The sequence below is a fragment of the Chionomys nivalis genome, chromosome 3 (genome assembly GCF_950005125.1).
Source record: "Chionomys nivalis chromosome 3, mChiNiv1.1, whole genome shotgun sequence".
NCBI lineage: Eukaryota > Metazoa > Chordata > Mammalia > Rodentia > Cricetidae > Chionomys > Chionomys nivalis.
Genome location: NC_080088.1, coordinates 30,627,166 through 30,654,285, shown reverse-complemented (window position 1 = coordinate 30,654,285; position 27,120 = coordinate 30,627,166). Strand labels below are relative to the sequence as shown.

The 27,120-nt window shown below is 34.0% G+C and overlaps 1 protein-coding gene across 1 annotated transcript in view; it reads right to left on the bottom strand.

Annotated features, from left to right (window-relative positions):
* Window positions 1-27,120, bottom strand: part of Cadm2 (cell adhesion molecule 2) — a gene marked incomplete at its 5' end in the record, with an annotated part of 279,743 nt that overhangs the window by 82,958 nt on the left and 169,665 nt on the right. The window contains 2 exons of the mRNA XM_057763908.1: window positions 15,881-15,971; window positions 26,201-26,371. Coding sequence (XP_057619891.1) covers window positions 15,881-15,971; window positions 26,201-26,371 — 262 coding nt within the window. The remainder of the gene's footprint in view (window positions 1-15,880; window positions 15,972-26,200; window positions 26,372-27,120) is intronic.

Here is a 27,120-nt window from a genome sequence, read left to right as displayed (position 1 = left end):
TAGGTAAGATGTGCCCGTGTGTGGAGTTGTGGCACAACTGTTATTAGAGTAAAAATTGCTCTTTGCTAGTTTTGAAGGCCTAATATAGAGGAAGGAATCAATGTCTTATAGTGTAAATATGGTCATAACCACATGTGGCAGGTTGGTATCATAGGCTTTAGAACAGGGGTTCTCTACCTTCCCAATGCTAGAGCCCTTTAGTACAGTTCTTCATGTTGTGATGACCCATAGACATACAATAATTTTGTTGCTACTTCATAACTGTAATTTTGCTATTGTTACAAATCACAATGCAAGTATTTGATATTCAGGATATCCGATATACAACCCCCAAAGGGATAATGAGCAAAAGGCTGAGAACCCATGCTCTGTAATATAACTAAATACTTTTCCTGAGCAAAATTCACCTGACATAACTTTGCTTATTTATTTATTTGTTTGTTTGTTTGTTTGTTTATGTATGTATGTATGTATCAAAGATTTCTGCCTCCTGCCCGCCACCGCCTCCCATTTCCCTCCCCCTCCCCCCAATCAAGTCCCCCTCCCTCATCAGCCCAAGGAGCAGTCAGGGTTCCCTGCCCTGTGGAAAGTCCAAGGACCTCCCACCTCCTTCCAGGTCTAGTAAGGTGAGCATCCAAACTGCCTAGGCTCCCACAAAGCCAGTACGTGCAGTAGGATCAATTTTGCTTTTGAAATATTTATATTGATATGCATAGAGAAATATTACTCTCAGCATTAATCAGAAAAGATTCTTTCTCATGAATGATAATGGATACAAAAACTTCACAAGATGTCCATAATAAGTGATGGATGAAGGCTCAATCCAAAATAAAACTAAAATAATGTTACAAAAGATCAGGCAGAACGAATGGAAGAGACAGAAAATGGGAAAAGGGCTACAAAATGGTATCTTCTGAACAAGACACAGTCATTGTAATCTCAGACACAAAGCAGCATAGTAGACACCAATATGGGTCCACACAGGAATGACCCACTGACAGGCAACATGAACGAGATGATCTGGGGTTCCTCAGACCTTGCTGCTGAACTGTTTGCTACTGTTAGATTCATGGAGAAATTAGTCATTACATTTAAATGTGCTCCGGATGATGACAGTATGAGGATGCAATGGATAGTTGTAGTCTACATAACCCTGAACAAGTTAAATGTGCTTCAAAACAAAAATGAAAATTATGAAACTAAAATAAGAATAGGCAGATATGAAGGAGAGTTAGCAGAGATGGAAGCGAGGTAAGACACATAAGAGAAAGATCACAGTGGACAGTAGCAATATAGAATAAGCTATATGCATGTAAAAAATTGTAGAAGGACTAACAATTAATAAAAAATAAATATAATCATAAATAAATAAGAACACAGATTTTTTTTCCCCAAGATTGAGGCTCCACAGTTTGTCCTTTTGTGCCCCTTGCAGTAACCTTTGCAATGAAGAGAGAAGTGCTTCTTGGAGACATTCTAGCAAATTAATTGAACCCAGGGAGGGAGTCATGGCAATTCTGCTTCATAGCCTGTAGGTCAGAAGGACGTTTTACAGTCTGCTCTGTGTACTTGGTTTAAGACATAGTAGCCGTTTCCTGGGATTGAGCCTCGCTACTGTGGGATTTGACACTATCTCCAGCTACAGGGAGTCAGAATTGAAGTGAATAACAGGTTTCATTGTTGATGTCCCTGGAAGAACATAAGGCTGGTAAAGAGAATCCAATTGCCACATATATTTTGGTGACCAGGGTGAATTATTGTAGTGTCTTAAAAGAGAATAGCAAAAACTTTGCTTTTTTCCTATCCCTTCAGAAAGAGAAAACAAAGAAATGGAGGCAAGTTTATCAGAGTTATACTTATGAGATTTCTGAGAGAACATCTTTACATGAAAATATTGAAGAAACTAAGTATATAAAATTATTGGAGACTATTATTTTTTTCATCCAATGAATTAGAAAATTTTATTAATATCTCTACCAAAATAAGAACAAATACTAATAAATATCTACTTGCTGCATATATACTACTTATGCTACCTGCCATTAGAATTTAATAAATTGAATTTTGGAACTCTCTATATGATCTTATATGTGCATATTTATTCTTAGCATCCTTGGAAATGGTAAAATAGGTCACATAAAACAAATACTTTTGTCAGAACTAAAGGAGAATTTTTCATTTTTCACAAAGCCTTATAAAATGTTTTTATTCTTATAAATAAAACCAATAATAAAAATAACATGGATAATTTTTATTTGAAGACACCAGTCCTTTCTATTGTTCTCAAAGGATGCATTTATAATAGCAAGACAATGTTTTCTTGATGTATAAATTGAGATTGATAAACACAGAGATACAATTGTGCATACACCCGAAACTAACACCGCAAATATAAATGGTGATAATATTCTTCTAATTGGCTAACATTCCTCTTAAGCACATGGTTCTATAAATGCACAATTAAAATTAGATATGAATTTTAAAATTATATAGAAACATAAAAATCTAAATAATTGTTGAAATTTAAGTGCTCAGTCTATGTTTAACATTTTTAAAATAAATTTATTTTTCCTAAACAAAACACGTCTCTTCTAGAAAATGGATGAATAATAAAACAGCAAAAGAAGAACAAAGAAAAGAATGACAAAATAAAGCAGCCTCTGAAAATTTGATGACAGGATGAGTCTGTGACTAAAGTCAGTATTCCATTAAACTGAATCCTTCAGACATCTATGTTCCTTCTCTGAGACAGAAGTCTTCAAAGTGGTAAAGATGTTCATATAATTGGTTACCATTTTAATGAAATGGAACTCAGAGTTTATATACAGATTACAAATAACTTACACTTGCCCCTAAGTAATTTTGAATCGTTCAACTTAATATTGAGTGGTTTAGTGTGACTTGGATATAGTTTGTGTTTCATCTTAAAACAGAGGATCCCTAGCCTTTTTAGTTGGAACCTTCATATGACGGAGTTTCTTGTTACAGATGAATAACAATATTCCCTCTCTTTGGTCATTCAAAGAAGATCATTTTAAAAGAAGTTCCAGTTTAAAGTTTTTATGCAATGAGGATAGAAAAGAGGAGGAGGTAGACATTAGAAGTAACAGGAGAGAGGAGAGCAGCAGAACTGAGATATCATGGATCAACCAGCTCTACAGTGAGAACGTTAACATAGTCACTACAGAATATCAAGCTTTTTATTACAAGATTATTAGAAGTTTGAGACGACCAGTATTAGCTAAAATTTCATTTTACTTTTGTATATCAAATCTATAAACTTACACATAAGAATTTAAAGGGGTACACTAAAACATTTTCTAACAGGTTCTTCTAAGAAAGTAGGTTGTATACATAAGAATAGAAACCAAAGATCTTGCCGGGCGATGGTGGCGCACTCGGGAGGCAAAGGCAGGCGGATCTCTGTGAGTTCGAGACCAGCCTGGTCTACAGAGCTTGTTCCAGGACAGGCGCCAAAGCCACAGAGAAACCCTGTCTCAAAAAACCAAAAAAAAAAAAAAAAAAGAAAAAAAGAAAAAAAATAAACCAAAGATCTTCATGGATTTTTTTTTTTTATATTTTAAAGATTTAGTGCAAGAGATTATAATCTGTCAGAAATTTTTTAAAAGTTAGCACACAGTTTTCTTCAGAAAAGCTTTTCTTTTGAGATTATAATTTAACTACAACATTTCTTCTTCCAGCCCCTTCTATACATCCCTCTCTATTCTCCTTCAAATTTATGACCTTTTTATCGAGTAATCATTATTGAGTGTACATATGTATGTATATATTATGTATGTATGTATGTATGTATGTATGTATGTATCTATCTATCTATCTATCTATCTATCTATCTATCTATCTATCTATCTATCTATCTATCTGTCTATCGATCGATCGATCTACCTAGATAGATATTCCTCTATAAGCTGTTCAGTCTGTATTATGTTTCAGGTAAATATATTTTCAGGGATCATGGTTGACATTGAACAACTGTTATGTCCTTCCCTGGGAGAAGACAGTCTCTGCCATTCCTAGCTTTTCTTAGTTGCTTGTAATTTTTTGTTACAATGAGACCTTGGAGGATTTTCCCTGTGCCCTGTGTAGGCTGGCATGTCCACTGACTGTATCATCCTTGATCAGGTCACATTTTGGCAATTGTCATGGTGAGGCTTTATGAATGTAGTGTGTCAGCTGTAGAAATATCTGTATAGATTTCCAGTGCCATTCCCACATTGTCATTTATAAAGTAATGTTGTTATAACTAACTATGACTGCCAATTTATTTGGTATGTTGATATCGATTAGAAGAACTCCTATTGGATTTCTAACTTCTCAGTTCAGTCTCTTTTTGGGTTACTGTTCCAGGAAGTTTGAGTACTAGCAATTCTTCTAATCATTTCAATTCTATGTGAAGTTATTTTGGGTCTACTCTGTATGGACTGTGGGCAGGAACCTTCTCTCGGACTTCATGATGATTTGTCTCTGTTTTAGACAAAGGTTTTGCAAGAAGAGTAAAGAATCAATAAGCAATTTAGTTACACAATAGTGAGTTCCATGATTTAGACTGTCCAACAAAAGCTTTCTTCTGCTATTTATATAATTGGGCAGGAATAAAAGAACATCCAAAAGTTGGAACACTACCCAGATTGAGCATCTCCACAAATACTTCCATCCTTCACTAGGTTGTATTATTTTTCCATCACAGTAGTATATAAGTTGTGATGTAACCCTAAAATAGTTATGAAATTTTGTAAATGTATAATAACATTCAAGTAGGTATCATGTTCTGACTCAAAAGAAAGAAGGAAGGAATTTATGGAAGACAAAGCAGATCTTCAATATTGTTCTGCTCACTGTATCTTGTAATCATGTGAAATGCCCAATGGCTTCATTTCAGTTGAAAAATCCCATACTTAGCCAGATTTGATTGAAGTTTTAATTATCAAAGAGATTTTTTAAAACGTAATTCTTCTATATTATCTGTAATATTTCCACAGGGTATTGAAAGAGCTAGCATTATTTTCATAAACATTTGTTTTCATTTTATGAATTAAGCAAAGCCTTTTAGATTATGAAATTATCTTGTATAGTTGTGGGAAAATCTCTCCACTTATGCTGTCAAGTTTTAGGAAAACTAATGAATATGAAAAGCAAATGAATTGTCAATAAGTTTGAAATTTGTAAGTGTAGAAAAATGTAATTTTATTGTGTTCAAAAGACAAGGATACTTAGTAGATTATTACCTATACATTTTCCCACTTCCATGGACTGAGTCTGCTTCTTAAGCTAAAGTCCAACTTTCAATTGATTTTGAAAGGAAAGAAAGGGGCAAGAGGGAAAAGGGGAGGGACAGAACACAGAAAGAAGATAAATAATAAAAAGTTGCCTTGTATTTAATAACTTTTAAAGTAAATGGGTAAAAAGTTGAATTTTTAAAAAGAACAAAAATGCTCTTTTTATCCTGAAACGAATTCAAAGAAACATTTTGTTATTTTTCTTTGTTGGGGGTTAAAAAGGTTGTGAAGTAGGAAAAAATAAAACAAAAAGATTTTTCCAAGACTATTTCTCATATCAATCATCTTAAATGAAAAACACACACAGTTGTTTGTTACAAATAGTCAAAGAATATTTTCTTCATACAATTTGTAGTAATATTCTACATATATTCAAGTTATTGTGAAAATATTGTTCTGTAAATTTGGAGTAAAAAAAGATCAAGGTTCATTATTTTCAGATTCAATCGTTGTGCTATTTAATGGTAAAAGAATGTTTTCCACATGTCATTTTTAAAATTTTCTTTTGTACATATATTTATGTTTGTAGGTGTGTATATATACAGGTTTGTATGCACACATGTGCAAACATTTGTGAGAACCCAGGGTCATCTTCAGATGTCTTCTCTCTGGAGCTGGATAATTTTTAAAAGGTTTAAATGATTATTGTGACTGATGTTATTGCTGTTGTTGTAGTTTATGATGATGGTGTGGTAGAATTGCTGTTACATGTACATGCTTAAACTAATCATTTGGAAGCTTCTAATGAAGGAAAAACAATTACCAATGCCTTATTTAAATTTAATATTTCTTTTCTTTGATAAGCATACTATTAATAATTAATTTAAAAAGTAAAATAAATTTTGAGTATTCCTTTTTTCATACAACAATGTAACTATCTATGTGTTTATATTAAGCTTATAATATCTATGACATGTTCAACAATGAACCTTGACTGCTCTTCGGGCTGCTGAGGGAGGGGGAGTTGATTGGGGGAGGAGGAGGGAAATGGGAGGCGGTGGCGGGCAGGAGGCAGAAATCTTTAATAAATAAATAAATTAACTTAAAAAAAAAAGAAGTTTTTCTTGTTTATAAAATTATAGAACCTTCATCTGGCGATGGATCGAGACAGAGACAGAGACTCAATTTGGATCAACGGTCTGAGCTCTTAAGGTCCAAATGAGGAGCAGAAGGAAGGAGAACATGAGCAAGGAAGTCAGGACCACGAGGGGTGCACCCACCCACTGTGACAGTGGAACTGATCTATTGGGAGCCCACCAAGGCCAGCTGGACTGGGACTGAATAAGCATGGATTGAAACCGGACTCTCAGGCTGATGAGAAGCCAAGAACAATGGCACTAGGTTTCGATCCTAATACATGAACTGGCTTTGTGGGAGCCTAGCCTGTTTGGATGCTCACTTTCCTGGACCTAGATAGAAGTGGGAGGACCTTGGACTTCCCGCAGGGCAGGGAATTTGGACTGCTCTTCAGTATCAAGAGGGAGGGGGCAGGCCGGGCGGTGGTGGTGCACGCCTTTAATCCCAGCACTTGGGAGGCAGAGGCAGGCGGATCTCTGTGAGTTCGAGACCAGCCTGGTCTACAGAGCTAGTTCCAGGACAGGCTCCAAAACCACAGAGAAACCCTGTCTCGAAAAACCAAAAAAAAAAAAAAAAAAAAAAAGAGGGAGGGGGCAATGTGTGGGAGGAGGGGGAGGGAAATGGGAAAAGGGGAGGAGGCGGAAATTTTAATTAAAAAAGAATAAAATAAAAAAAATAATAAACTCCTAAAGTTTTCCTCTGGAATATTTCCAAATTTTATTTTATGAATCAGAATTTGTAAATTTCAATTTCTCAGATTATGCCAGTTTCTCAAACTGTAGAGAATGTGAGGAAAACTTGATACCAGAGATGATGTTTCAAGCATTAAAATCGACCCTGAGTTCAAAAACCATTCAGTTAACAGTTAGGTTTAAATGATAGAGTTATGTCCCTAAGAGTTAGGTCCATTGTTTCTACTACTATAAAAAACAACTAATTAAATTTGTTAATCTTCCTTTATATTAATCACTGCCCATTATAAAACTTATTTTCCTCCATGATTTGCTTCTTGTCTAATACTAAAACAGATGGTCTTGAAGTAATAATTAGGTATAACTCATTTGTATTGTAGCTGAGATAAATGCTTTATGTATACTGAAGATAACTGGATCTGGAACTTAAACTTTGAAAGCATATTGTAATAAGTTCAATGAAATTTTTCTTAAAGGATTATACTTTTTCTGCATTATTAAATGGAATATTCTTAGTGGCACACTTTTTTCCCTAGAGCTAAAATGATGGAATACTTTTTATAATGCATTAAAAAGACTAAAATTTAACATGTTCATTCCCAGGGTGGCCTAACAGTATGATTGATTATAGATATCATGTTTAATACATTGATCTTCAAAATATTTAAGTTATCTTTTACATTAAAAGCACTCTATAACACATGTCCCCAGGAAAACTAGCTCTACCTCTGCCTTTACATTTCCATTACATATCCCCCCCCACACATCTCCCATATTTACAATGTCTTTCCTTTTTTATTGTTTTCTGATTTTGGTTTTAGAACGAAGAATCAAATAAATTGGTTTGATGATGTAATAATGAGTCTAAAAAGACAAATTGAAATGCATTTCTAACATACAGCAGTGTCTTTGTATCATCAGGCACCTCTGTTCCTTCTCTGAAAACCAGCTCATATTCTTTCCCTCTACATTCTTTGAGATCATGCCATTCTTCTGCCTTGGCTCACACTTTGCCGTGGTGATATATTCTGCTGACCATAAACAAGGTCATTACTATTCTACTCCCCTACCTTTGAAAAAATTCTATCCTCCTCTTTTTTATGTCTTTTGTCCCACAAGCATCTCAGATATCTCTACCACTCTGAATTCTGAAGAGTTAGATGTCTAGGCACTCCTCAATCACTTCCTTTTATATTAGAAATGTTTGCAAGCGTTCATATATCTGAGACTTGGAAGATTGTTTATTTGGTTTCTAAACTTTAAACATTCAAATGCTCACCTTTTAGAATTGAAGTTCTGTGTGGTATATAAAAGAAAAAATATCGAGATTCATGCCAGAAATTTTGTTGTATATGTTTTCATTAAGTATAGTTTTTTTCTAGAATACAAAACTTGAGTGTTTTTCTAGAATAAAAAGTTTGTTTTACATCATTGACTGCAATGCCTAATCTCTATAGAATTAATTATGTTTACATATTTTGTTCCCTCCATATATTTATGGGGATTTGATAGTCAAAATATTGAACCAGTAGTGAATAAAAAACTCCTTTGTAAATTATACTGGTGAACACTAAACTATTACAGAAAAAAAGGTTGAGAGAAAAAAATACTATTGCCTAGAACTTTTTAAAGAACAAATGAGCATATTCTTTAAGGAGCAGTTGTAATGACTCCTGTTTTCTTTAATGTTCTAGTAATTGTAAGAATAAAAGTAATTTTTGTTCCTGATATCTTCCTAAAATTATCATATTAATGATTCTGTTACTGCATAAGCACACATAAAATTTCTATAATAATGCTTACATAAAGATTAAAAATTGTGCTTTCTACAGTTACTGTATTCATATATGACAGATATTTTAAATACCATGAACTGACAGGTACACTTCCTGAAAGTCTTACCCATGAATATGATGGTACCTTTGCAGTTTCTTAAATACTGAGACACTCTGAGTTGGATTTTCACCTAAGCATTTACATAATCTCTCAAAATAATAGGCTTTTCTGCAAGAAACCTGGCTTTCTGGAAAATGCTCAAGAAGTGCATATTCTCTGTGGGTCTATAACCATGGTTCTGCAGACTCTGAAGGGACTTTCACAAGACACTGGAACATTTAATTGAAAATGATTGAGTGCCCAGCACACCACAGATGCTCAGCCTAAATAACAGCCGTGGAGATTACCCAGAGTCAGCTCTATGTTTTACAAACAAAACCAAAATATTCAGTTTCATTTCCAAGATAACCACTTGTGTGCTTCCAGAGAGTGAATGTGTGATTAAATTTTAAAACCATGAGATGGGAGCAAAGGACCATATGGGTTTCAGCAAACGGACAACAGAATGTGGCTTTATCTTTATTATGGAAATTTGGGTCTAATTTCCTACTATTATACCTTTGAAAGTATCTTACAAATAAAGTGACTGTATTGTATTTTTAATTTGAGTAAATTTTGATAATTTAATAATATTCTAGATTGCAAATCCAAGGAAAATATAAAAAAATCATGTGACTTTTCTTATTCAAAAATTTTCCTACAATAATTTCTAAATGATAGATCTATTCTTTGTTTTATCTTCCATTACTTGAGAGATATATGTAATATTTGATAAGAAATATAGTCTCATGATTAATGTATTCTTTAAAATTCCAGCTTATTTTCTCTAGGCTCTTTGACATCCCATTTCTTTTATATTGTATTGGCTATAGCAGTTATTTCTATGTACAAACTCCATATATATATATATACATATAAACAATAATCTCTATATTTCTATGTCTATGTAGCTATACATAACCACATCTATCTTTTCCCTATATTTACATATTCAGATTATATTTACAACATATCTGATATCTAAATATAATATCAGATATCTGACAGGATTGAGTTTACATTACTGGTTAATATCTACTTGAATACTTGGGCTGATAGTTTATGAATGTTCTCTAACTCTTGCCAAACTCATTAAAATCTTGGGAAAATGTTCTGCCAGAGATCTGAGAACATGAAGTGATCAACACAAGACAGCCCTCACTGTTGTTACTGTAGATGGCAGTCTCTATTCTACTGTTAACTAGAGTTGGTCATATAACCTCTAGGAGATGAATGCTTTCGATCTGTTTCCACAAGGTATTGTATGATTTACCCGTGACAACTAAGAATAAGCAAGTTTCTGGATAGGTGTCTTAGCAGTTAAAGGCATGTACTGCTGCAGAGGGCAGAAGTTCAACTCTTGGCACCTACATCCAGCAGCTCACAGTTACCTGCAACTCCAGATCCAGGGAGATCCAAAGCCTCTGGACTCCATTGCACCAGAATTCAAGTTCACATACACACACGATACATACCATAGAAATGCTTTTAAATGAGTTACTTCAAAAACAAATGAGAAAATATAGAAATTACCAACAAAACAACCTTGTACACTTCAGAGACATTGGATTTTCAACAGCCTGTTGGAGCTGCCATCATGTCAGTTTGGGATGTCTAAAAATATAGGAAGTGATAAGCCGGGCAGTGGTACCGCACGCCTTTAATCCCAGCCCTTGGGAGGCAGAGGCAGGCGGATCTCTATGAATTCGAGACCAGCCTGGTCTACAAGAGCTAGCTCCAGGACAGGCTCCAAAACCACAGAGAAACCCTGTCTCCAAAAAAATAAAATAAAATAGAATAGAATAAAAATATAGGAAGTAGATTTTGTTTGTTTTGATTTTAAGTATTTGCTTTCTGTTCAAGATTTATTGTTAACTGATAAATCTTTGTTCCATCCTAGTAATAGTTACTCGAAGTGAACTATTCCTCTTCCACATTTGTAGAACCAGGATTTACTTTTTTCCTCTTTACAGCTCTTTCAAGTTGACTAAAATATTTTCTACATAATTGGTCAGTTATTTGTGAAGGAGCCATTTCAATGAACTCAAATTTGTCAGTCATCAATTTCTCATTATTTTGCATTTTTCTTTAAAAGAGCCTCTTGCCTCTGCATTCTCTTATATGAATATTATTTATTATTTATCATCATTATTATTATAACCTGAATAATATGTGTCCCCTAACAGCTTTTATGTGACTTTAGTTTCTATTTGGTTTTATTTGTCTTCTAGATGCTTTTTAAAATTCATGAACTTCATCAGGCGATGAAAGGAGACAGAGACAGAGACCCACATTGGAGCACCGGACTGAAATCCCAAGGCCCAAATGAGGAGCAGAAGGAGAGAGAGCACGAGCAAGGAACTCAGGACCGCGAGGGGTACACCCACACACTGAGACAATGGGGATGTTCTATCGGGAACTCACCATGGCCAACTGGACTGGGTCTAAAAAAAGCATGGGATAAAACCGGACTTGCTGAACATAGTGGACAATGAGGGCTGCTGAGAACTCAAGAACAAGGGCACTGGGTTTTGATCCTACTGCACGTACTGGCTTTGTGGGAGCCTAGGCAGTTTGGATGCTCACCTTACTAGACCTGGAAGGAGGTGGGAGATCCTTGGACTTCCCACAAGGCAGGGAACCCTGATTGCTCTTTAGGCTGTTGAGGGAGGGGGAGTTGATTGGGGGAGGGGGAGGGAAATGGGAGGCGGTGGTGGGGAAGAGGCAGAAATCTTTAATAAATAAATAAATAAATAAAATAAAATAAAAAATTCATGAACTACTGTCCTAGAATGTGTTTATTCTGATCAAAATCTTGTTTTTCAGACACTTGGAAGAATCTATGATCATAATTCATCGTCTGGACTTACTAAGCATCTTATTAATAATTCAGACTTCTGAGTAAAACTCTTGAGGTACTTTGGATTTAATTTCTTTACCAAATGACATATAATAGTCCTTATGGTTATTATTTATTAAGACATTACTTGTTGGGAGACCTTAGTGATATATTACCCTCAACCAATGCATAATTGGTCTATTAGATAGCCATTACATAATTTTAGAGATTAAAAAATACTCAAGAGTAACTTTTGCAGGACAACAGGCTGTATTGCCCCATTGTTTGGCCAACGTGGCTCAATTAAATACTATTGTGAGCAATGGATAATGCTCACCCTGCAGAAGGGCAGTGGCATATAGGAATTTTCTGTAATTTTTGCTCAATTTATCTGTGAATCTAAACTTGTTCTAAAATCAAAGTTTATGAACTTAGAAAAGCAAACTAATCCAAGTGGATAAGAATCTAATTAGTGACAACTAATGCTGTAAATATTCATAGATAATATAATTTGGGTGCAAGCCTTAGCTTCTACTTCTACACCACCATGGTGACCGTACCCCAGAGTACTGTACCACAGACATCTGACTTGAATATTAATACTGACATGGTGGTTAACTAGAGGCATTTCTGATTAATAGGAGAAATACAAATATTGGTTAATAACATCTCACGCATTAAAGAGGGTGATTTGAAATTGCTGGGATAATAGACTCATACTGTTACATCAATATCAGATCTTCCCTATTTTGGTGAACAATATTTCACTCTGGATGATAACTTGCCTTCATTAACTCCCAGTTTATTTTGCAATTTAGTTTCACTAATTGGATTGCATACAATTGGCAAATGATTTGTGATTTGTGTTTTGTAAGAGAAGCCCACATTTTAGTCTGAAGACACTGACTGGTATAAAACTGTTTTGCCTTAATTTTGTGTCTTTCACTTTCTAAGAAATAATTCTATTCTATATGCATTTGTATGTACATATCAGATTCCTTCCTTAATTTTTGATCATATCCAAAATGTATATATAATTGTTCCTTTTCACTACCTCACTAGGTGCTCGGTGGCATAAGATCTATCTTTCTAAAGATTAAAGTCTTTCTTCTTACACAGAATAGGATGTTCGTCTCTGTGCAATTATGCATGCTAGATTTCTGCCAAGAACAAAAGAAAAATTATAATTACTAGATGGTAAAATAGTAACTACAATACAAACATTGTGTTGTGTATACAGGAAAATACATCACCTCCTGTAATTATTTTCTTCTTACAGAATAAATGCCAAATGCACACTTTTTCCCCTGGAAAATGTACCACTGCTTTTTCTTTCCTTAAAGTAAATTCACAATGTGCTAAGCTTTGGTTAAAATGAATGCTGATTCACTTGTCACAGCATGTAGGGGCCACCCCGCATCTTCTAAGGTCACGACTTTAATGTAATATAAAGGGTATGTTCTTCTTCCACTTTTATAAATGGAGAATGTGTTGCCTAAAAGCTGTCTGGGAATTCAGCCAAAGACAGAAGAGGGTTGCAGAAACTCTGGGGACTAGAAAGAAAAGTGGCTAGCATTAGCTTGGTCTTCACTTTAGACAAAAATTAAAACAATAGACATGTACAGTAATCTCTCTTTTAAGGAAAGAATAGAATGCCTCTATAGTAATGTCAAGTGGAACAATTTGGTACTGGCCCAAGTTATGCAGCTGTTCTACAAGAAAATGGCAAAAGGCTCCTGTCCAAAGCAGGCAAATAAGGCATGATTGTTCATAAACAGTCACTGGGGCCCTCACATTTAGAAGAAGGAAAACAACATTAGCATTCTGGAGAGCAGGTTACAAACATGAATCTCACTGCAACTTGAGCCGTGCTATGGTTTCATGATTTATAACACAGATAGTAGTGTGATTTAAACAGAAACAATGCACCTAATAATGATGAATTGCTCATTCTTTAAGACATCATATGTTGCTCAAATATGTGTTTTAAAGGAACAATAAAGATTTGGACATGATTTAAGGGTGATATTCAGGTTACCTATAAGATGAAAATATATTTATTATCTGCTTTATGTTTTTGATCCCCCATTTGATCACTAGAAGCGAATCAAATAAAAAGGAAAGATAATAGAAATTTACTGTCCTGGGTAAGAATTGAATGCTATGCCAATAGTGTTGCCTCTCAGTGATGCCAAAATAACAAAGTGGGGAATCAGGTGCAATAGTTGCAAAGTAATGGAGTGGAACTTTGGCGGTGATTACCAGAATAAATGACACAATTTCAGAGTGGGTCCATGTGATACCACACTCCTTATTTAGGCTTCCATATTTTAAAATCTGTCTTAAAATGTTGGCACTATCCTTATTATTACGCTTTAATTTATTCCTTATTTTGCAATTGTTTTAAAATGTTTTTATCATCTCTTTTCTAATTTGTATGTATCATCTTCTGAAGTGATATTGATCATTCCACTAGTGATTCTCTTCTTTGTTCAGTGATGAGCTTCTTGATTAATCCTCCTTAATTTGCTATCCTTCTATGTGCTTTAGTAAGACCATCTTCTTTATGAATATGAAGATTTCCTTCTGGGAAAAATCAAGTGGCTTGTTTTCAGTCTTCCCTAATTTTGTGCTTTGTCTGCCTCAAGTGACACACATGGCGACATAGTATGAGCTAAAGAGATCTACTTTAGTTCAGTTCACTTAAAAAAGTTAACACTTTCATTTATTGGAGATGATACTCTGAAAATGGAGAGGAGTGCGTAGATTTTGAACTGATTTAGAATGAAGAAAGAAAGAAACATTCTAAACCAAAGAACAAATCAAGAAAATTGACTCTAATTGTACTGCTAATATCCTGGGAGCTTATAGAACAAAACAAATAAGAAATACTGGTGAAAGGGCTATAATACAGGACAATAAATCAAAACACTTTATTGAGAAATGATAACATTATATTCATTATAACATTGAGACCCATAAGGATAAATGCACAATATGAATGTTTTAGACCATTATTAATCTATGAATTAATATTCAAAGATATTACATGATTTGGAATATTTAAAAAATATATGGGTATAAATTCTTGCTGCAAATGTCGTTTAAGTAGGATATTAGCAAGTATTAGAAAATTTTAAATTGAGAAGCAAATCTGAGTAGGATGACTATTGTCACACTATCCAGAGCCTGGGTCATTCCTCTCTTGTAAAAATTAGGGTTTCAGCTCCAGTTATGAAATCACCATGAACCTCATTCTTGAATTTACAGAAGTGGAAATTTAGATTCAGCAGCTGAAGTAACAGATAGTAGGTGAAAGACTCTAAGCTTTGGACAGAACCAAATGGTGAGTAGGGTCTGCCTCACCAATCTTAATCCTATGTGAATAAGACAAAAATTGGTTCTCATTTCTAAGATTAAATTTTCTTTCCTGCATCAAAAATAAATGTTCTAATTTTCTTTTTCTGTTTGCAAGGTGCCATTCATCGACATCCTCGGGGAAGAATTGTGAAAATCTTCTGAGAAAGATCGAATATTGCATTTGTTAAACTTCCCAAGATTTTGTGTTATTCTGTAAAATAAGAGATGATTGTACTTTGGAGTCTTCTTTAGTGCAAGCGTGGATATTACACATTCAAGTTTATTTCTACATAACTGAATCCCAGACTTCTATTGAGCTTTTCTTGCTGAATTATACCTAAATGAAATGATGTATATTCCTTACAATAACAATATCATAGCTTTCCAAATTCATTATTCCTCTTAGAAAAGTATCTCTACCAGTAGAAGGGAGTGATGGTATGGTTCAGGAAATCCAATGGACTAGTGTATTCCATTTGAGCAAATTTGCCTTTATCATTAAGCATTTCAGACATCATTTTGCCTGTCATCCGGTCATTTGATTGTGTACTCTGTATTTGTATTCTATATTCACACGCATTCATTTTATAGAAATCTGAGGGAGAAAGGAGTAAATACCAAAGAGCCTGTTCTATTGTTTGACAAGAACAGGTTAGAATGAAGATGTCTACAGTTACACCCTTTCATCAAATACTGATTGAAGAAAGAGAGAAAAGTTTACCAGTCACTAAATCACTTACAGTGGTTTTCCTTTAGATTCGCAAGTCAAAGTTAATGCTTGTCCTTCCTGTGGAAAAGGAGTGGATGGTATGATCTTAACTGATGGTGTATCTAGAACAAAAAGAAGAGAAAAATCATTAATGACACATAAGGATACACTTTATAATTGTATCACGCATGCTCAGCATCTCTTATGCTTCTTATAAATATATAAAATCTAAATATTATATATATTTACATACACACACACATATATATAAATATGAGACTGCAACTTTCCTATCTGTGCAATTTAACAAAAATATTTGAATATCTTATGAGACTCTCTGAAATCTGAATTTAAATGTGACATTGCAAAAAGTGGTTCAGATGAATATCAAGTATTCCACGCAATTGTTTCTTCAACTATTTATAGATTGCTATGAATACTATTTTTGTGGACTGAATGCATTTATGCGCATTTGAATAACAACACTTTCATTGTCACAGAGCTACCAGGGACTCACAATAAGGAACCCCCAATGAACTCAAGATAAACTGCAGTCTCAGAAGCATTATGCAGGATCCTTTTGAAGAGACAGCCCTGCAGCTCTGAGCACACGCTGCTTTCTTTAAAGCAGAGTGGACAAAGAACATCAAATAGCTATTTATAATAGTCCTGAAAAGTAGCTTTTGGCTTCATATGGCAACGATATAATTGTTAAAATATAGTAATTGTTTTTGTTTAATAAAATCAAACCCTTATAAAAATAAATTCAAGAGAACTCTAGGACACTTAGGTATATAAATCACATGGCACATGTAATCCTTTAAACAATGGGAAAGTATATATTTCTTAGAGGAAATGGAAAATAACATTTAAAGAATAGAGGGACCATGTAAGCACAATGATTTCTTTATAGTCTGTATAGAACTAAGTGGCCTAGTTCTTTCCCTCTTATCTCTATATACTGTGTAATGAACACAATAGCTTTGACCTCTCAGACTGTCATTTTCCCCTTTCCGTTAGACTTAATAGAAAAAATGGAACCCATCTGACATTGGAGCATTAATCAATTCTGAAATATTTAAGTTAGTTATCTTCCTTTAAGATACAGTATTGAAATTTTGCTAATATAAAACAACAAACTATAATTATGTAGATGATCTTACATGTTAAAATTGTTTATGTTTCAAATTCAATCTTTCTCAAGCATGGAAACAAGACAACACATGTGAAATAACCAAATATATAAGACAGGATTAGGAAAAGATAGATACTAATAATCTCAGTATATGAGAGACAAGGACAAGAGTCTTTTGGATCAAGTCCAGCCTAAGATAAGGAGTGATTTCAGGACTGGAAATGTACATCAGTATTAGAGCAATTGCTTAGTACATTCAAGTCCCTGAATTCAATTCCTGCTATCACGCAAAAAATATATGCAGTATAAATAATATTCTAGTTACAAAATTACTTTCTTTGTGCATCATGGCAAATTATAATTCTATAAATGACTCTGGAAGGACCATTAATTTGAAAAATATAAAAATTCTTATGCATATTAAATGATGTAAATATAATTTGTTGATATGTTTTACAAAGAAAACATTTATCAAATGAGTGGTTGACAAAGGTTATGATGTAATTTAGTCAACAAGCACGTAAACGTTGAAACTTATGTGGGAAGATAGGTGTGACCCAGGATCATTCCCGTCAAATTTAAGCATATCATCTTTTGACCTTCAGCCTATACATAAGTATAAACTTATAAAAGACAGATATATTTCTAGTGGAAAGAATGGAGGGCAATCTACAGAAAATATGATTCTGGGAAATAGATTTAATTTGTCTGTCTGTGACAATAATTTTGTGTTTCGGTTTGAATGTACTCTTTGGTCTAATAGTACTCTAGATATTTCTTTGTCAATGATTTAGTAGTACATTAATGTTGCCATTGGAAGACTGAATAAACATATTGATCTCAAAATGTGGCTAGGCCTCACTCAGTTTGATTAAGAGATAAAGAATCCTAAGCATCGGAAGATTCTCTGATTTTTCTCTTGCCTTTGAACTTCCTCAAATTTGAATTTAGATTGCCCTCCAACGGTCAGCAATTCAAAACTTGGTCAAAAACCTGTGGTTACCTTGGGAAGTGACAGAAACTTTAAAAGGCATAGACTAGACTTTGGAAAGATGTTATGTGATTGGGGAGCCCTGTAGTATGCCTGAACATAGTCCCCCGCCCTCTCTGTTTGCTTCATGGTTACAGTGAAGTGGAAAAATATTTTACATATTTGTCTACAATATGCTACAACTATCTCAGGACTACAATGGAAACAGGTGTTCCTAAATGCTAGGTCTTGAAGTAGCAGAAAGAGAAGCATGGATTCTCAGACCATGGCACCCCGGCTGTGGACTAACAAGTCGAAGACACTCTGGTCTGTACATTGCTGGCTCACTGTATATTCTTGGACTTAAAAAGATCACCAATATAAGGAACAACTCCCTAAAATGGATCTCTTTTTGCATTTATATATAACTAATTCTGATTTCCAGGTGGCACAGATTCCTACATTGAATTGAGAACTCCTGCTGATTGCCTCAACTTTCCAAGCTGGTTTTTCTGGATATTTGTAAGATCCAGGTTTGCTGGCTTTGCTTTTTTTCTTTAGTCTCTCAATCTTGCTACTCCAGTAGTCTCTCCTGGATGGTGTCACCTCTTTATCGAATGGTACTTCTCTTTCTGCTGCTTTTTTTTTCTATCTGCTATGTGTCACTTACACACTCATTCAAGCTAAAAGATTGCTAAATAAATAAATGAATTTGATAAAAGTTTTGATAAACTAAAAGATAATTCTTGGAGCCATGCAAAAACAACGGGTAAAACACCACATATTTGTAGGATATCTGACAATTCATTTAAAAGTTTGGTTGATTATTGTTTCTGGGACCAAGTGGAAAGATAGGGTTACCATATTCCTAAGATTTCTGTTATATTCAGAATGCAATACATTTTTTAAAGCCATATATTCTTTTGGATATAAATTAAAGTGTGTCAGTATGTGGGAAAACTTTTACCATTATATATTATATTTTTTATTTGAAAAATTCTGGGGTTCATTCATGAAGAATATAATTGCAGTGTTAAAACACGATAATAAAAAGGTCATTCATTTAAAAAATTTGGAGCTGTATTAACTTGTGAATTCAGGATACTTTCTGTTATATTTGATCTAAGAATAAAAATCAAAGTGAAACATTGATCTAGCTTGGAATGGATTTTCTGTATTCGTAACAAAGGTTTTACAGAATAGCTGTTAGCAAACCTCATAATGGGCAACCTCAGAGTACAAGCCTTGATACATTTACCGTTCGTAGTTCTGCAACATCTGTCCATTACTGATAGTTTTGCAGGTTAACAAGTTGACCCTTTGAATAAAATGTTTTACCTATGAAATCCCACTTTATTTCTTTTGTATTTAAAAAAAATAACTTGGTTTTATATACCAATAATCTTTTTCTGTTAGGGATATTGACCAAACCACCAAATCCATATAATATATTGAGTGAAAAAAGATAATCTGTAATTCAGAACTGGAATAAATGGTTCGAGGTTGTCCATAGCCTTCAGGTCATTGCTTAAAATAACACTTTTGCTTATGTTATTTTTTGACAAAAAGTATTTCTTCTGACTATTAACAAATTATTTATTTGTATAAAAAAATTTTGTAGTTACTAAAACATACAGGGCACAGCGTTATAAAATTTTTTATCTGTTACTCTAAGGGAATTGAAACAATGTAACTTGATATCATCAGGCATGTTTATATTCTGTTTTCAATTTCAGCCCCAGTTTTTAGAAATGATGCTATAGGATGCTTTCAGAAACCATGATAATGATATCAGAAATCATTTCTTTCTTATGCATATGTCTATTTTATCAGGTGAATGTAACTCATGGACATCAATGATCCAGTCTCACAGAATATTTCAGTCAGGATTTGACCATAATCCTAAATTTTCTATGGGTCCTGTAAGATTATCAGTGTTCCTGATCAGCAGGGAGTATCTTAGAAAATTATTCCCCCCAAATGGGTTATGTATGTTTGTCTTTGTTTAGCCTGTTGGCTACAAGTTGTTATGGATAACAGACAGGAAAAAAGCTAAACAAAGGAGATTAGATTCAGGATTTTTGTCTTGAAATGAAAAATGGGGAAATTTGGTGGGATAATGCCTTGTACACTGTAAAGGTATGTCACCTATATAGGTTTAATAGAATGCTGATTAGTTAGTAGGCAAGCAGAAAGGATAGCCAAGGTGACTGGACTAAGAGAATTCTGGGAAGAGGAAAATAGAGAGTCAGTCACCAGCAAGATACAGAGGAAGCAAGATGAGAATGCTTTCCTGAGAAAAGGTACCAAGTCGTGGCTAAATATAGACAAGAATTATGGGTTAATTTAAGTTGTATGAGCTAGTTAATAATAAGCTTGAGCTAACAGGCCAAACAGTTTATATAATATAAAATTCTGTGTGTTTCTTTGGGATTGAACGGCTACACAACTGGGTCGGACAGAACTTATGTCTACTCACAAATATTCTGTCTCCCAGCACTCAGGAGGCAGAGGCAGGCGGATCTCGGTGAGTTCGAGGCCAGCCTGATCTACAAGAGCTAGTTTCAGGACAGGCTCCAGAAAGCTATGGAGAAACCCTGTCTCAAAAATCAAAAAATAATATATATATATATATATTCTTTCTCTCACCTTTGTTCTTTCTCCTTGATTACTTTCAGGTTATTAATTTTTTGACAGATGAAAATGATCTGTTAAACTAATCTCCCTTTTTCATTTATTACAAGAGATCTTCCCTGAGACTTTTATTAAAAGCTTTATTTACTTTTTTCAAGGTTTTTGGCATCAGAATTTTTATTTAAATAACATTTTTTATTTATTTTACATACCAATCAGTTTCCACTCCCTCCTGTCTTCCTACTCCCTTCCCTTTCCCATTTACACCCCTCTTCAACTTAATGTGTCATGCTTTGAGCAAGAACATGGAAGGCATGTCCTTTTCTGAATAGAGATGGAGAGTGGTTTATTTATTTGTTGTATGTATGGTTCATGGCACATGTGTGTGACATAAGAGTCTTTGTGCCAGACACTGGCATTGAAAACTCTGGAACTGGTAAAGACTGTTATGAGTCACTGGATGAAAAGAAAAGGTAGATTTGATAAAAGGATTGAGGCAACTATAAATCATTGACGGAACATTTTCTGAAAAAAAGAATGCTACAGAACATCATTCTCATATGACATGAATCCAAAGAATATGTCAGGATTCTCTGCATTGTGTGGATGCTCACAGAGGCAGAAGAGAGCATTGGAGATACAAGGAGCTTGAGCTGACCACTAAGGGTGCTTGGAACTGATCTCAGGTCCTTTGTAAGTGTATCAAGTGCTCTTAACCACAGAGACTTCACTACAGCCTACAGTTCTGTCAAAAAGAAGAATCAATGGAAAAACACATCAAATGAAAAAATTTTCCATTTCCACTTAGAAATATCTTTGTTCTGTATATCAAATACCCACAAGATAAAGAGCACATAAACAACCAAGTCACTAATCCCCAAGCACAAAAGCAATGAATCTCTTCTGTAATAATCAGAATTGTATTTGTATTCAATTCATGAGAATAAAAACTGAAATACATTACATGGTTGATAAATGTAGCAAAAATTTACAACAGTAAGTTTTGTTTCTCTAGCCCAAGGTAATTCTCTAAATGAGATTTAACAATAACAAAATCACCATAGAAAAACTATGGTACATTTTACAATGTAAGATTTTAAAGGGAAATTAAAGACCTGTATTATCCATTGTCATGCTTACTAGATTGGAAACACAATTATCAAAATATATAGGTCAAACTAAAATTGGCTGTTAATTCCTTATAGAGATACTATTTTATTTAATAGTGATAGCATGTTTTGTGTTATTTTAAACGTATTAATGCATATATCTTCATTTATCACTAGCCTAACTGGTCTAACTTAAAAACAATGCTATTCCTCAGCCTGAAGCTCCCTCCACTTCTCTTCTTTCCCAAAGTCTTTCCCTTTCCTTCCTAGTTCTCATCTTTACTTCCCTCTTCTTCTCTCCCCTCACTTTTACCTACCACCTTCCATTGTTACTCAGATAAAATGTTTGGGCTCAAATGGAGGACCCAATTCATGAGCTATTTTCATTGTTTAATTTATGGCTTAAATGAAAACGATCTACATTTTTAAACAACTATTCATTTTTATAGGTGAAACATCACATTCAAATACAATTACAAAACAAATGTTAATAATCAATAATGAGCTCAATGTTTTGATGGGGAGGTGTAAAGTATTTTACAGCACATACATAAACATTTTAAAAATTCCGAGTAAAATACTCATCTCCTTCTAGAGTGTTACAGCGCTTTCTCTTACAAATAACATTACTCTGACATTTCGGTATTTTTTCCTCGAGATTTTCATTTTCAATAAGAGTTCTGCTTTAGTCTAGTTACGTCAATGAAATGTCATGAAACAGCAGGAAATAGCTGTTTTGTGTCTTCTGTGCTGTGTACGGTGCAGAGTCTTCTGCTGGTGAACATAGATTTCTTCTACTTAGCACTGAATTAAATCTGACTCATACGATCTGTTTCCTAAAATTTTAAATCAGACCAATAAAAAGGTATTTTTTAAAAAAACAGATATGGGTAAAGATAAATAAGAGATTTCATATATAAGAAAGTGAGTCGCTTTTCATGCTGTTCAGCTTAGAAGTGTTCTCTTACCTAATATGTGAGATTTGAAAGCGTTTGTGTGTTTGACAGGAAAAGAAAATATCTGTTCTTCTTTCTCTTAAATTTCAGTTTAAAATGAGTCCCTTCATTGTGTGGAAGTATTTTAATAAATGATTAATACTTTCTAAGTAGGAAGAGTTGATCTGATAAATTTCATAGGATAATTCCTTTAAAAATTCTTCCTAACAAGGAAACAGAGCTGAGACACCTTTTTATAACTTACCTTGCCATGTATTTTTTTTTATTATTATTTTCCTTGCTGCTATGTGTTTCTCTTACTTCCAATGTCCTACAATCTGACAGCAGAATTTCTGTGTCTTGGGCAGTTACTATTGTGCACATTATTGAAGAGTGCACATGTTCTCTTTTCTTGCAACAGAGAAAACAATGACATTTCTTCTACATGTTTCTTTATTTGGGACCATTTCTGATGTATTCCATAGTGAGAATATTATTATACCAAGGAAAAAAATCCTGAATTTGCTAATCATTATGTTTTATTCCCCTGTCCAAAACTACATTCTATCTTCCTCTTATCCATAGCAAATTATTCATCAAATGTATTACACATGTGTAACTATGTGGTGTGATTATCTCCTACTTTGGGGTGGAAAATACAGACCTTTATGGCATTGCCCTTAGGTTTTTATGAAGACTGCATCATTTCATAGATTTGCTCTCCTTTTAATACAAACTGTATCTTTCAGATTACTGGTACTTATTTCATCTCTGGGGAATATTCTGCATCCTTAAAGGAACATTTAGCATTACCATCACTGGTAACTTTAATTAGCTTCATATACTTGAATGATAGTATGCTAGATTTTAAGAAAAATAATTTAAATTGATCTAGTTTCTGCCGTCTGGTCACTTGCATATTAATTTATGATATAAAAATGTGGCAGTTTTAACTTATTACTCTGTATGAATGTGAAATATTTCAAATACAACTTTACAAAAGTTAAAGAATTCAGTTACTCTTCTCCGTGAAAATTTCAAAATAATACATATTAAATATGTCAAACATTAAAAAAGAATAGGTGACTAGGAATTTTATAGAACCAATTTTAATTTCCAAAGAAGTAAAAGTGAGCTTGGCAGTAGATGTTTGGAACTAACAGCTGTCCTGAAATCCTTACAATGATCAAAATCATTCTTTATAGCATGGGCAGTAAAGTTATTCTGTGATTATGAGATGGAGGAACACAGACTAAGGTCAGTGAAAAACTGAGGTGACATAAGAGAGGCCAGAATACTCAGTTTTCAGAAGTTTGGCCAGGTTAGTGTGTCTTATATTAACAAATTTAGTTGTGTTTTAAAATTTCTGTTTTCCAAATGAAGTTTTGAAATTTCTTTCAGTGATAGCAGTGACTCTGTTCTTGATAGCACCAAATTCTGATCCTTTATTGTTTTTTTATTTAAGTAATGTGTTTCTCTGAGACTCATTTTATTGTTTGTTTGCATGTGTGTGTTTGTGTATCTCTGTGTGTAAAGGAATTCTCAGCTGTGCATGCTTAGGGATAGGTTAGAATAGAAGTAGACATCTGCATTTTGTACTCTATTCCTCTTCTTGTGTTTTGAGACTCAGTCTCTACCTAAAAGCTCCCTTATTGTTCTTTCTTAGTGAGACAGGGAGCATGCAATATCCACCTGTCTTGATCTTCTCAGGAGCGGTGGTGGATGCTTGTTTCTGTGCTTGCCTTTATTTTGCTATGGGGATCCAAACTCACAATTTCATGCTTATGCAGAAAACAACCACTGAGGCAAATACTCATATCCACAAGCCTCCACAAGCCTAATTTCATTCAAAACAGTTTGGTTATTAGTAAGGAAACTCTACAGTTCACCTGCTGTGTCTCCATCAACACAGAGAAAAGTAAACAAATTGTAAACTGCTTCACTATTTGAAGGATCTAGCCATGGTGGTGTTTGTCAACAATTAATTAATATGATTTGATTTCTATAATTTTGTACATAATATGTTTTAATTACAGTTAAATAAATGAAAGATATTTTTCAAAATATTATTACCTCTCACAGTAAAAGTATATTTAAAAATTCAAACTATTATGATGACAATATGGATCTTCTAAAATTATCAGCTTCTTCTATTCCTTGTACCTTAATGATTCATTGATCAAATAAGCAATAAAGGGATAGCCATTGACATTCATTTGAAATATTTTAAATGTCTCAAACTTGACTTAAATTGTCTCGAGCTTATAGGAATTAATTATCTAGTTTATAATCAAAGCAACACAGGAATTGATTCTCTAGTTTATAATCAGTCTAAGCACTTTCAGCGACCTTCACAAAGTCATTTTATAAAAATGTTGGAACTAGAAATACTATTCATGTGGTCTGTATGTGTGCTTGTGTTGAAATCTGTTTCAAGGACAGCAGGAGAAAATCTAGTAAAACTAGTCTAATGCAATGCAAATTGCTTTTAAATAGCAATAGTTTCAGACACGTCTCTGGTATTTTCTCCTAATGCTGTTTATTCTGTCCTAGTGGGTTCTACTATGGTCTTTCTGATTGCATTGATGTCTGGAAATAAATCTAACAGGTGTGCTCCTAATTTGGGGCTTTGTATCGTATCATTCATTCCTTAGCATTACATGTGGGTAAGCTCATCAAAGCAATGGTTTTACCCCCTGTTTTCATCTTCCTACCATCTCATTTGTCTTATTTTTCTTGCATCGTAATTGTCACTGGGTACTTTGTTGCATGCAGAGATTATTTACATTTCCTTTGCTTCATTGCATGTAGTTTGCAAAAGAAAAGTTTTTATTGTTGTAGTGGTGATGACAAAAAAATCACTTTATTATCTCAAAGAATTAAATCAAGCAGCTCATAAATAGGATATTTTATCTTCTCCTTTTTACTTCGGCTTGTATGTTTCAGTCAGCTTCATTTTAGTAAGTATGTGTTCCCAGGCCTCCTTTAAGTAAAAAGATTATAAGTCTATCATTTACTAGCAATTGACTTGTCCCCCCGACCTTCACAGTCACCTGTGCACCTTGTAATTCATAACACTGACTGCACATCGTGCTTTATGAGACAATGCCCCAAAGCCTCATCACTGCCCTCATATGTGAACATCACTCAGTTAACATTTTCACTGCAATTGTAAACGATAATATGGATGTAGTGAAGATGGCCCTGTATTCAAAGAGACTAAAATACAGCATGTAAGTAAAAATATGGGGAAATGATTTACAAGTAATTAAGATAGTTTGATATAACCCCAGTGTTCTCACCACCCTCTTCCACACATGTGCACACCAAACCATAACTTCAATCATAACTCAAAACTTTAAACTCTGAGATGCTCTTTATTCTCCTTCCTTGTTAAGACACACACTCAGATAAAGGATTCTTACCTTGGACCATGGTTGAGATTCTTGAGGATAGGAAAGTTTTTGTACCATTTGTTACAACTCTATGCAATTTAAAAACTGATTTTTAAATACAAATAAAGAAAAATGCATTGTAGACATAAAGGGAATGGCGTGTGTCTACTTACAGTGTATTTCTAGCACCTGCATGGCTACCTGAGGGGTGGCATTGAGGGACTCATGGTCTACTCTGCAGATAACCGCCACTCCATCGTCACTACGGTCCACTCGGAAGTCCAGCGTGCTGCTGACGGTGAAGGTCTTTCGGTTAGCGTCCTCCTCTTTCAAATACTTCACATCTGAAAATACAAGTTATAGAAAACTTCTGAGACATCGCTCACAAGACATCACTCTTCTCTCACAAGTAACTAAGGAAAAAAAAAACATCATCCATTGTTGCCAGTTTTTAAGGGCAAATATGTACAATATATAGGTGTAACACTAGAAGAATGTGATATATTTTGTTCTTGAAAATATAGGTTGATGGATGTGTTCACAATTTGAAATATGTATACATATGAATTTAGGGATGATAACAAAAAATACAGATCCAAAAGTAGATTTTAAGAGTTAAGTATAGAAGTAAAAATGAAAGGGTGTGTGGGATGCAACATTTTTATCTCTGCTTTCAAACTGACCTAGATTATAATCAGGTCCAAGTTTTTCTGTTCTGACCCTGCAAAGCAGCATTAAACAAGAGCATTTTCTCCTCCAGCTTATGTTTACGTTTCTCTAACACTTTATGTAACATCTCTGAACTGTAAGCACATTTGAAAAGAGTATGTTCATCACTATCTGCTTATGATTTAGAGTGTGTAATATGCACATGCTTTTAATTCCACTTGAACAACAAATTGGAATTTTAAAAAGTGCTAAAAAATATAAAACAGAGAAAAGTGATGATGTTTGTATAGAGATGAAACATTTAAATACTGAAAAAAATTAATATATTTCCTTTGTAATTTATGTAGATAAAATGTTCCTTGGTTGAGGAATTCATTTCAACATAAATGCAAATATTTCTCTCAATATGTGATTTCATTTATTG